General features: G+C 43.5%; 3 protein-coding genes across 3 annotated transcripts; 1 reads left to right on the forward strand and 2 right to left on the reverse strand.

The window, feature by feature from the left end:
• Positions 1-264: 264 nt before the first annotated feature.
• Positions 265-2063, forward strand: LOC117786949 (cytochrome P450 302a1, mitochondrial). Its single transcript, XM_034625379.1, has 4 exons — positions 265-817; positions 878-1479; positions 1541-1738; positions 1811-2063. Exons 1-4 carry the CDS (start codon positions 265-267, stop codon positions 1931-1933), a joined length of 1476 nt encoding a protein of 491 aa, XP_034481270.1. The 3' UTR covers positions 1934-2063.
• Positions 2064-2765: 702 nt separating this feature from the next.
• Positions 2766-9888, reverse strand: LOC117786948 (bone morphogenetic protein receptor type-2). Its single transcript, XM_034625378.1, has 4 exons — positions 9432-9888; positions 5923-6123; positions 5626-5865; positions 2766-5561 (listed from the first exon to the last, which is right to left on the reverse strand). Exons 2-4 carry the CDS (start codon positions 5987-5989, stop codon positions 3124-3126), a joined length of 2745 nt encoding a protein of 914 aa, XP_034481269.1. The 5' UTR covers positions 5990-6123; positions 9432-9888; the 3' UTR covers positions 2766-3123.
• A 94-nt stretch (positions 9889-9982) lies between these two features.
• LOC117786950 (fumarylacetoacetase) lies at positions 9983-11906 on the reverse strand. Its single transcript, XM_034625380.1, has 5 exons — positions 11729-11906; positions 11295-11378; positions 11102-11235; positions 10433-11034; positions 9983-10377 (listed from the first exon to the last, which is right to left on the reverse strand). Exons 1-5 carry the CDS (start codon positions 11813-11815, stop codon positions 10031-10033), a joined length of 1254 nt encoding a protein of 417 aa, XP_034481271.1. The 5' UTR covers positions 11816-11906; the 3' UTR covers positions 9983-10030.
• Positions 11907-12312: the final 406 nt, after the last annotated feature.

Consider the following 12312-nt stretch of genomic DNA (forward strand, 5'->3'; position numbering starts at 1 on the left):
CTCCTAAGAGTATGCAATCTTTTGTTTAATATATTATAATCTCTCTTATGCGGTTTTAAAGAGCGGACCAAAATCTCTCACCAGGTAGACGACTCGTTTAAGATCCGTCAGGTAAACCCGACTCTGCGCAATGAGTATTCGTTACCTTTCGGGCGACAAGTGAAACAAAAGAAGCCGCAATAAAGTTAAATCCCAAAATGTTTGGGCCGATCATAAAAATGTATCTCTCAGTACGTTTCGGGAATTTGCAGTGAACAGAACAAAATGTTGACGAAGCTGCTAAAAATTTGCTGCAACTCGAGGCAATGCATATTTGCGAAGCCATTCGAGGCCATGCCAGGGCCACGAGGTCCCTTTGGATTGGGCAATCTCTACAATTATATGCCCGGCATAGGCTCGTATTCGTGGCTGCAGCTGCACAAGGCCGGGCAGGATAAGTACGAGAAGTACGGTTCGATTGTGAGAGAGACTATGTTGCCGGGTCAGGATATTGTCTGGCTGTACGATCCCAAGGACATTGCCACACTGCTCAACGAACGTGACTGTCCGCAGCGACGCAGTCACCTGGCACTTGCCCAGTATCGCAAACAGCGTCCACATCTCTACAAGACGACGGGACTGCTGCCAACAAATGGACCCGATTGGTGGCGTCTTCGATCCCAGGTGCAAAAGGAGCTCAGTGCGCCAAAAAGTGTGCGCAGTTTTGTCACCGAGGTGGATGACGTGACACGGGAATTTCTGAAATTCCTAAAGCAGTCAGAGGGTATCGGTGCTACTATTGATATGTTGCCCAAGCTAACCAGACTTAATTTGGAATGTAAGTAAAGTCACAAAATTAACAAAAGTATACTCCTAATAAATATTCCTTCCATTTAAGTAACCTGTCTGCTGACCTTTGGAGCGCGTATTGAATCCTTTTCGCCTGAGGAACAGCATCCTCACTCCCGTTCCACACGTCTCATGCATGCCGCCGAAACCACCAACAGCTGCATTCTACCCACGGATCAAGGTCTGCAACTCTGGCGCTTTGTGGAGACTCCCAGCTATCGCAAGTTGCGGCACGCTCAATCCTACATGGAAAGTGTTGCCCTGCAGCTGTTGGAGCAAAATCTGGAGTCAGGCTCATCAAGATCATCACTGATCACTGCCTACATACAAAATCCCCAACTGGATCGCTTTGATGTGGTGGGCACATCGGCAGATTTGCTTTTAGCTGGCATTGATACCACTTCCTATGCCTCGGCCTTTCTGCTCTACCATGTTGCACGGCATCCGGAAGTGCAGCAGCGCATCTACGAGGAGGCACTCAAGGTGCTGCCCAATCCCGAGCAATCCCTTAGTGCTGATGCTCTGCGCACGGACATTACTTACACCAGGGCCGTGCTGAAGGAGTCACTGCGTCTAAATCCCATTTCCATTGGTTTTGGAAGGGTGCTAAACCAGGATACGGTGCTGAGTGGCTACTTTGTGCCCAAGGGAGTGAGTATCTAGAGATTTCTATACATTTTAAATTGATCTTTATACAATTTCCTATGCTTAGACCACTGTGGTTACCCAGAACATGGTAGCCTGTCGCCTTCCTCAGCACTTTCCCGATCCTCTGCGTTTTCTACCCGATCGTTGGCTCAAGCAACGCAATGCCTTGAATCCCTACCTGGTACTGCCTTTTGGACATGGCATGCGTGCCTGCATAGCTCGTCGTCTCGCCGAACAGAACATGCACGTCTTGCTGCTGAGGGTGAGTATCGAATTTTGATGATCGAACGATCGTTGATCATTCCTCTAGTAAATCTGCAATTCAAATCTTTAGCTGCTGCGTAACTACGAGCTCATCTGGCGAGGTCAAACGGATGACGAGTTGGACATCGTTACGCTGTTGATCAACAAGCCCAATGCTCCCGTTTTGATCGAGTTGCGATCGCGTCCCATTTGATTTGCAAGTCAAAACTGAAACACAGATGATGACTACACTTTTAGTTCAATGTTTATTTGCGTTAAAAAATGAATTTAAATAAATTTTATATATATTATATACATGTACATATATATAGATATATATTTATAATTAGGGTAAATTATATATTACTAGTGTTATTTTTAATTGAAAGGCTGCGGGTGTTTTGGTCTACAAGTACTACAAAAATTAAAAACAATTTTACAATGGAAAGGCATACGCATGAAATTCTTTATATGTAGTGCTGGCCAGAGTTTCAAAGTTGATTTAGAATTTACTTTGTATAATACTCGAAAGTAGTTATGTATGTATGTGTGCTTTTGGCGCAGGGTTGTCACCGTTTAGGCAGTAAGCGGATTAAGCGGATTGTCTGTTGTTGGAAAATACATTTTAAATACGTTGTCAACTATTTCAATTGTAAATTTTTAAACTGCAATGACAACCCTAACCGCCAGCTTATATGTATTATTTGTGTATAAGGTCTATATGTTCATAATAGATTATTATAGCTATATGCGTCTTTTAATTGGGGTGTGTATATGGCTTTAAAAAATGTTACTAAACTGTTTAGCTTGACCTTAAACTGTGACTGTGTTTTTTTTTTAACCTAACCCGAGGTACAGTTGCGCCCTTTAAGCTCAACTCTATGGATAAACTTACCCCCTAAACAAGCTATCGTTTCACTATAATCAGACTGCTGTTCGTCAAGTTCAAGTCAAAAATATGTGGCTTATACTGATAACTCTTCTGTTCCCTTTCAAATCTGTACTCTGTTCCTACTGTTATACTTGTCTACTGTTATACATCTTTATTTTTTGCTGTGCTCTCTTCTTCTGTATTCAGTTCTAACCTATAAGGACTTTGGTTGTTTGCCGCACTAAACGCTAGGATGATTGGTGAAAAAATACATATACAATCTAGATATCTCTGAATCGGATCTGTCTGATCTCTCGTGCTCTCTCCCTTTCTCATTTGACAAAAATACATATATGTTATTATTTTCTGAAGATCGGAATTCAGTATCAGGTCGACTACTATATCGTATGGCTATCGTTGAATATGTCGCTGTGGTATTTTTTTTTTTGTTATTATGAAGATTGAGATATGAAATCACTGCCAAGTTCTGCAGCCGGATGACCTTATAGCTCCAGCAGCAGAACCTCCTCATGCTAGAGTATATTGAGTAGCGATGAATCCATCATTCGATCATCGTACAGACTCAAGGTTTTCGAAGCACGCGCCTTACGCACCGAGGGCGGCACATCTCCCGGCGTCTTCACCCGCTCGCTGGGATCTCGTAGGCGTTCGCTGCTGCCACGCCCACTGAACACCTCACGGAAGACTTCCAGACTGTGCTGGCGGCGCATTTGCTGCTCCGTTGGCGGTGGCATGTTGCCACTGTTGCTGGTGACCAGCAGGGAATTTGTGCGCAGATGACCAGGACGACGCTTCGGTGCTCGCGATGAGGACAGCATGTGAAGCTCGTTCTCGTTGTTGTTGTTGTTGCCGCTGCTGTTGTTGTTGTGCTTGATGAGGCTGCTCGACAGCGACCGGGGCACAATGTGTGCGGGTGTTCCTGTGCGCTGCTCTGCGCTGCGCAGCTGGAGAGGATTGGCTCTGTTCAGTGGCTGCAACGGACTTAAATCGAGATTGTTGGGACGCCTCAAGCCGCTCGACAAACGTGCATTGTCCATGCCCTTGAGAGCGGCCACTAGATTGGACTTCTCCTCGCCCAACTGCAGCTGCCGGCAGATCTCCTCGGCGTGCTCCTTGCGAAAGAGCTTCTTGTGGATTAAGGCGCGCACAGCGTGCCAACCTCGCAGCTTGTGATCCGTGTTCTGTTGCTTGGGGAATCCCTGTCCCAGGCTGGAGTTGTGCTTCTGCTGGTGACTGGCAATTAGCTCCTCCACGCTGACATCATGCTCCAAGCAGGACAGACTTTGCTCTTGCTGTGGCTGGAAGCTGTGCTTCTTGCTGCGTTCCACCAGCACTGGAGCTGCACGCAACGTCTGTGGTGCCAGATTACGTTCCTGGCAGGGATTACGTCCCTGGAGATGGGGCTGCAGCTGCGGCTGTGCATAGTTCAGGTGATTCTTCTCCGTGGGCAACTGTTGATTGGGCGGCGGTTGCAGCAGACCGCCATCAGCCGATGTCAGCTGCGGCTGAGCTTGATGCACTGCAGCCGCCGTGATGGTGGTGCTGCCGATGGTGTTCCCCTGCAACTGTGACACTGGCGATGCCAGATTGTTTGTATTGAGCAGCGGACTAGCGGGTTGTGCTTGAAGGCGTGGACGCAGACTGGACATCTCCTGCATACGCTCCTCGGCACAGAGCGAGGTGAGTCTCGCGTCTGCATCGTGATCCCAGCAATCCTCGCAGGTATCACGCACCAACTTGGCGGCTGCACCACCTCCCCAGCCAGCGGGGAACAGCGGACGCGCCTTGTGACGCACCACGAGAGACTGCATCTGATCGAAACTGGGATGCGGACCCACCTCCTGCTCATAGGGCGCCTTGTACGGCGGCGTCATTTGCCCGGGTGCATAGAAGTCCGAGCAACGTGTGGCAACCTCCCAGAGCACCAATCCCAGTGCATAGACGTCCATTTGCTTTAGAGATGTCTCACAATCCCGCAGATTGACGGCACCCTCGAGCAGCTCCGGCGCCATGTACCGCAGGGTGCCCACCTCATTGATGCTCTTGGTCTCCGCCATGGCCACCTCTCCCTTGTACTCATACTTGGAGCCAAACACCTTCAGGGCGAACCCAAAGTCTGCAATGCAACAGCTGAGATCAGATTGCACCAGAATATTCCTTGAGTTGAGATCCCGATGGGCTACGCAGGGTTTGTGCAGTTCCCCAAGACGCAGCTCCGTGTGCAGATGGGAGACTCCTCGGGTTATGGTGCGCAGCATGCCACAACATTGGGCAAAGTCGGTGCTGTTGGCAATCAACCAGTCCTGAAGGCAACCCAATGGCGCCAAGGACAGCACCAACTGATACTCCATCCTGCCATCCATGGTGCGACGTTCATCATAGCCAAAGTAGCTGAGCAAGGCCGGACAATCCATCAGGGGCAACGCATAGATATTTCTCTCATTTACATAATACTGATGATGTGCCTCCGGATAGATCTTGACGGCCACCTCCTGCTCATGCAGCAGTCCCTTCATGACAGTGCCATATTTACCGCTGCCCAGCATTCCAATCAAATTCAGATTATCCACATTGCGCAGATTGGAACTGTAACCAGGTCCCGAGGGTGCCAACGGAGATTCTTCCGGCTCGGTTTTCTCCTTTACTCCACGACAATATTGAAATGCCATTAGTATACCAATGAGGATAAGCGTTATGAGGCCAGCACAGCTCAACATGGTGGTGGCTCTAATCGAGTTCTGCTGATGGGATGTGGCACGATTGGTAACCGCAGCTCGCACATTGTTGGCCAACTCCAGAGGAGCTGGTTCCACGACAGACACCTGGGCATTGCAGAGATCTCCCGAGCAGCAGCAATAGTACAAGGAATTGCTACGTGATGTGGGCGCTGAGCTGGTGCACTCCGTCTGACTGCAGATGGAGTTGCGATCCGTGTTATCCTTCCAGCAGCCTAAGCAGGGAATGAGAGATTAGTGAAGGGAGAAAGGAAGAGAGGACATAATTGATTCCCTTACCCTGTTTAACCAGTCGCGTGCCATTGGCCGTTTGATTCCACAGGCTAAAACAGAAGGTATAACCCTCCGTGCAGCTGCGTTGATGTGGTTCACCCGAATTGCTGCTCGTCTCCAGCAGCTGCAATTGCTGCTGCTCTGCACTGATGCCTTCGCTGTTCTCCTGCTCATAGTCATCATCATGCTGGGAGCTATCGTTCTCCTGATAACTCATGCAACTATACTGACGACTAGGAGCAGGTGCTATTCAAAATCATATATTACTAGATGAACAAGTATTGATTAGTCTGGCATACTTACATGCCTTGGCCAGCATAATCATGGCCAATAACAGCAGCAGCCATGCACTCCAAATGCGCCTCGTCATGTTGTTAATTTTATTTGATTTCTTGCCTTTTCAAGTGCCCGTTATTCAATTTGTTGTTGTCTGGTTTATCACCTCAGCTTCTTGACGCGATTTGTTTATGACATTTTGGTTGATGGTGCAGAAAACGAAATTTGCTAAATAAATAAATAATTTACGAATTTGTTTATTGTTTATTTTCTTTTTAAGCTCTGTGCTTAATAAAAAAAAGGGTTAAATAGGAATTAATGGAATATGTAAACACTCTTGATAAATTCATGAAATAGTCTCCAAATTAAGTATACAGGTTCCTGTAAAAGGGTTACGAGAAAAATTTCAGCGCTTTAAATTTGATTTTCATAGTCCCGAAGTGACTCAAATGTGCGAATTAGTGTTAGAATATCTAAGGGTCAGAGCGCAGGGTATTTCGTAGTCGTTCCCTCACAACTAAAGCTTGCTTACTTGTTATAAATAGCAACAATAATAATAACAAAAAAAAAACGCATCAATAGCCATTGGACTCTGTATAAATATGTACAATATCTGGGTGCTTCATATGTCTTCCTCTCTCTCTTTTTTAATCGCTGTCTCTTTCTTTCTGTCTGCCTCTGTTTCTGTTTCTTTTGGAGTCATTTCTGTATTCCGTAGGCGCTTTGTCAATTTTGCAAACGCTGCAACAATTACAATAACGATAACGCCCAGACCTAAATACTCATATACCCAATCGACTTGGTCGAGCAACTGCAGCATGATCAATAGCAACAGTAGCTGTCGTTGGCGCTTCTCTCTATATGTCAGTCTCTCCGTCTGTCTGTCTGTATGTCTGTCTGTCTGTCTGTCTGTCGAGATTCTTCACCCACCCACTTTCTTGTGAACCAAGTTGACGCTGTTGCGGGAGGGGCGTTACGCAGACAACGCTGCACTTTGGATCCGTTTGGGGCCGCATTCTGATGTGCAAATTGAGCGCACTACGCGGCACAACAAACGGGGGGAAATCTGAGTATTAATAATATACACTGAGACAAAAGACAAATATACTTTAGCTACAATTGCTTCTAAGAAACTTTATGAAATACAGACGATATATCTTTTAAAAAATATTACAAGTTTATGATAAATTGACATGAATTATTAAATACCATGCAATTATTGTTTCTTGGACTAGGCTCTGTTCATATAATTCTCTTTAAATTTTGAGCAGATACTCTACTCATTCATTCTTTAAAGAATAACAAATTTCAGTCATAGTTTTCTCTCTGTGTAATATACAAATACTCATACACATGTGCTATAGATGTCCCCATATGCAAAATGTTCTCCCTCTCCATTCAAACGACGCCAGGGAGACGCTGATTAGGAATTTGTTTTGGCTTTCATTATACGCTTGACTGAACTTTGGAAAATATCTTGACATATTACGTGAATTGCTACATGTTGTTTGTGTACTTCATAGCTTACCTTATCTATACACACACACCCACATGCATATTTATTCCTAATTGCGTTTATGAGTTATTTTCAAACGGTATACAAAGGCGTGTACTGACAGAAATTGGGTTAATTGCTTTAGATACGTTCTAAACTTAGACAGGATACTTATGAGCAACAGCAAAGTTGGGATCTTAAGATACATGATTATAAAGTTACTATGGATAATTAGGAGATACTTTTATATAGAAGTACATTTATATGCTATGTAGTAGATGTACCCTTGTATTTAACTCTTTGACAGACACTGGCGCTGTTTGTGATTAAAGACTGTAATTGGAAGCTATGTCTGTCAATTTATGACTTATTGCAGATAAGAGTCCGCCAACTTTTGGTGATGGGCATCTAGAAGCACCTCGTGTCACGGTTAAATTAATATTTTTTTTTAATCAATATTATTTTTATGAAATGTTTAATAATTTGACTAGTTAACAATAGTTTTTTCAGTGAAACATAAAATATGTTATTTTCTTTTACAATTCATTTCAATCAATATTATTTTTATGAAACGTTTTATAATTTGACTAGTTAATAATAGATCTTTCGGTAAAACATAAAATATGTTACCTTAATTTATAAATTTTTAACTTCAATTACAATTCATTTTCTATCTATTCACCTTGGCCATCTCCAACAGCTACGCACTTGGTAAATATAAACATGGCAACTAATTGTGCAGCCTTTTGCTTTATGCTTTGTTTTCGCACGTTATCGCCATTGTGAGTGGACGCCAACGCCGGCGCGTGCTCTCCAAAAGAGCGAATACAAGAGAGCATGACAGAGGACCACTTATCGCTCAAGTTGAGAGTCTAGACATGTGGCTCTCTGGCACATGCGCACGCTGCTTGCCAAAGGAGAGCAAAAGAAAGACAGAGAGAGAAAGGGAGAGAGAGAGCGTTAGTGGCGCGCCAAAACAGGTTCCCTAAGGTGAAAGATACGCCGAAGGGGGCAAGGGCGGGCGTCTGTTCCAGCATGACAGCCGACGGCGCCAGTTAATTGCAAACTTTTTTTATAGTCGTTTGCAGTTGCGTATCTTTTGCTTCGTTGTTGTGGTTGTTGTTGTTGCTGTTGCTGTTCATGTTGTTGGGCGACTGTGCAGCGAGCTGATTAACTTTTTGCATGCTGTGTTGGTGTGTCTGTTTGCATGCATACCCAGCAAATATTTTCTGAAATTTTTTATTACATTCGAGTCCTCTTTTCAATTAACAAAGTGCGCTCGTTTTCTGATCATAAAAGATACTTTTTTCAATATAAATTGGTAACCTAGCTGCGACTCGTTTTGAAGACGCGTTTAAAACCTAATTTTCTGTTCAGTTACAACTTATTTTCAATTCATAATTGAGATTACTTATTTGAGAGTTTATTTTTTTCAATAAATCGTATCATAATTGAGATTACTCAATTAAGAGTTTTTTTTTCAAAAAATCGTATAATTAAAATCTCGCATAATCAAATGTCCATCTCTTTTAAAATTTAAATCATCAAAAGGGTTAAAAAAAACTCATTGAGCTGATTTTTGTTAAAACGATCTTCCAAATGTTTGCTGGGTATGCATGTGAATGTATTTCGGTGCGCATCTTTTGTATGTGTGTGTTTGTGTGTTTGCAAATGTGTATGCAGAAAATCAATGCAAACACAGAAACACAAAAGTGCAAGCAAATAGCAAAGCTGAGGACAACTTGGTCTGCTAAGGGTCTGATTTTCGTATATGTCAGGGTGGGTGGGCGCCAAAGTCTGCCTGTCACTGTACTTCTCCATATGTGTGTATGCGTGTGTGTGTGTGTGTGCATAATTGTGCATGTATTTGTGTGCGTGCGCAGACCTGCTAAAAATTGATTTTTCCAAGTCAATGCGAGTTGTTGCCGCAAATTGAATAAGGAAAATATTTTCGTTGAGTTAATGAAAAAAAAACTGGCAAAACTTGTCAAATATGCACTTTTCTATTGCTCTTATTGAACACTTTTAAATCATTGCTTACACATTTAACGGTTATTCAAGGCATTTTTCGCACTGCCCTCGATGCAAATTTGTTGTATTTTGTGGGTCGCTTCTGTTGTTTTAATAATTGTATTTTCTTATATTTAAACAAAAGCTGCACAGTACACATTAAATTTATTATTGTTGTTGTGGCCGGCGCCAGTCGCAAAATGATTGTTTAACTCTGATTGTTATTATTATCTCTTTTTGTTATTTATTTTTTTTTTTTTGGGTTTTATGACCCCCACTTTTTTATAAAAAATTGTTGTTTGCTGCGCGACGCTTTGCCAATTGCCGTTGTCGTTGCCGTCGCTCGCCGAGAACTGACTGATTGAGACTGAGGCGCCAGCAGCGTCGTCGACGGCGACAGCGCGGTCGGTAAAAGCTTGTAGCAGCATGCGCATATTTACGAAGCAGCGTGTAATGACGGAAAACAACGATTGGCGCCCCCAGAGAGCGCTACAGCGAAGTGAGCGGGAGAGCGCCAGAGAGAGCTTGCGGGAGAGCAGCAAGTCACTTGTTGATTGTTCTTAAGGACTGTGAGAGCAGGTACAGTTAGGGAGCATTTATTCATTTGTTTTGGGTAAGTAAATTACATTTCTATTGATCCACAGGGTGAGCCGGCAGCACTTGACCAGCACAGGTGCCGAAGCCAATTCGCAGTCCATTCTTTTCGCAGTGTCCACGAATGATGACCTCATCATAGTCCTGCAGGAATTTACGCGTTTTGCCGCCCTGCAGCTCCACGGTCTTGGTGCCACGCCAGCAAAGTTCCAGGAGCGATCCATATGAATCGGGAGTCTCTCCGCTAATTGTGCCCGAAGCCATCAAATCGCCAGGACGCAAATTGCATCCAGTGACCGTGTGATGAGCAATCTGCTGCAGTGGAGTCCAGTACAAATGCTTGAAGTTGGACTTGCTGATAAGAGTCTCGTTATCATTGGCAGCTGCAAGAAGCGACTATTTAGCAAGATTTAAGTGAATAATCCCTCAGGAACTTACGCTTCAAGGACACTTCCAGATTAATATCAAAGTTGAAGGGCAAAGTCTGTTTTAGATAAGGCAGCACTTCCGGTTCCTGTGGGAAATTGTCCAGCAAAAATGGTTTCAATGCGGCCGTTGTTACCACCCAGGGTGATATGGTAGTGCCCATATTCTTGGCCGTAAATGGACCCAAGGGCACGTACTCCCATTTCTGTATATCACGGGCGCTCCAGTCGTTCATTAGCGAAAAGCCAAAGACATTCTTCCAGGCATCGTTCACCTTGATGGGCTCACCCAGTTGATTGCCAGGGCCGCCAATGAAGAAGGCCATTTCCAGCTCAAAGTCCAAGAGCTTACAAGCACCAAAGATTGGTTTCTCGGCGCCCTCGGGCAGCGTCTGTCCCAAGGGACGGCGGATGGGCGTACCGGAGACAACCACGGAGCTGGCCCGCCCATGATAACCCACTGGCAAATGACGCCAATTGGGCATCAGAGCATTGTCGGCACCACGGAACATAATGCCCACATTAGTGGCATGATGAATGGACGAGTAAAAGTCCGTGTAGTCACCAATTTGAGCCGGCAGATGCAGAGAAATCTCCGATTGAGGAACCAAAGCACTGTCAATCGAAAATATATACATATGTAAGATAAGAAGAAACACGGAAATCCTTGCAAGGCACTTACATGTTTCTCAAGTCCACATTCTGTTCCACTTCGGATCCCTTAAGTAGCAGCTTTTGGGTTTGTGTCCTGACTTCATCCCAAGCTTCGTGACCCAAGCTCATCAGCAAGTTTAAAGTTTCTGCTTGCAGTGCAGCCTGAAAAAATGATACAATACGTTCCACAAGCAGTTCAGCAAGCAGTGCACGATGCTTACCTGCAGTGTGGGTGCAAAGAGATGCGACACTGCTTTCAAATCCAACACATGCTCACCAATGGCAACGCACAGACGATGAGTGGGCTAAAAAAATGCGATAAAAAGAAATTATACGATATTCAAATGCTTGATAAGATGAAACCTGCACAGTTGTAGTTATTATGCATATGGAATTAGCTGCTTGTTTTTGTAAGCAAACTAGTTTGCCTTATGATTTATGTAAATGATATGCACTGAAGCGGTTTCTGAGTATAATCTAGAATTTGTTCTATTTTAAAAACATGTCAAACACGCTGAAAATCACATGGCAAGTTATTTAAAATGTGGATAAAACTGAGAAAAACAATGTTATATTTGAAATTTCACTAATTCAGCTTCTATTTTATTTTTGAATTGGAATTTATTTATTACTCCATTGTTATTCTCGTACTCACATTTGTTTTGGTTGAGAAGACAGCATATGGTAGATTTTCCAGAGGAAAATCGCTGCCCGCTGGTACTGGCACAAAGCTAACTGACATTTTATCCAAGTTTACACTTTTTTCAGATAAATTACTAAAGAATTTACAACTTTTCGGCAGTTGTACGTAGATTAAACTGATTAAAAAGACAGCAGCTATAGGAAATGTGCGTAGCGCCAGAGCGACGATAACGATGACTGAAAGAATGCTTGAGAACGATCGTCTTTATATACTTTTATAGGGGCATAACTATCTACGCTCTCTTTAGCCGGTTTGGCCGGTTTTGATGACTCTCTTTAGAAAACAAGCCCCCCAATGCGAAGAGTAATAAATGGAAATGTCTCTTAGTTGCTCTTTGGTTACTTTGATTTATAATTTACTCGTTTATTTATATGTATATATGTATGTGTATATATTTCTTTAGATGCTGGAATAATAGTTTTATTCGAATTCATATTCTCAAATACATATACATTAATTTATACATAAAATGCAAATAATGTGACTTTTAAAGTTAATTTTAAATACATATATCTGATATACACATAGGTTCTTTA

The sequence above is a fragment of the Drosophila innubila genome (assembly GCF_004354385.1).
Source record: "Drosophila innubila isolate TH190305 chromosome 3L unlocalized genomic scaffold, UK_Dinn_1.0 0_D_3L, whole genome shotgun sequence".
NCBI lineage: Eukaryota > Metazoa > Arthropoda > Insecta > Diptera > Drosophilidae > Drosophila > Drosophila innubila.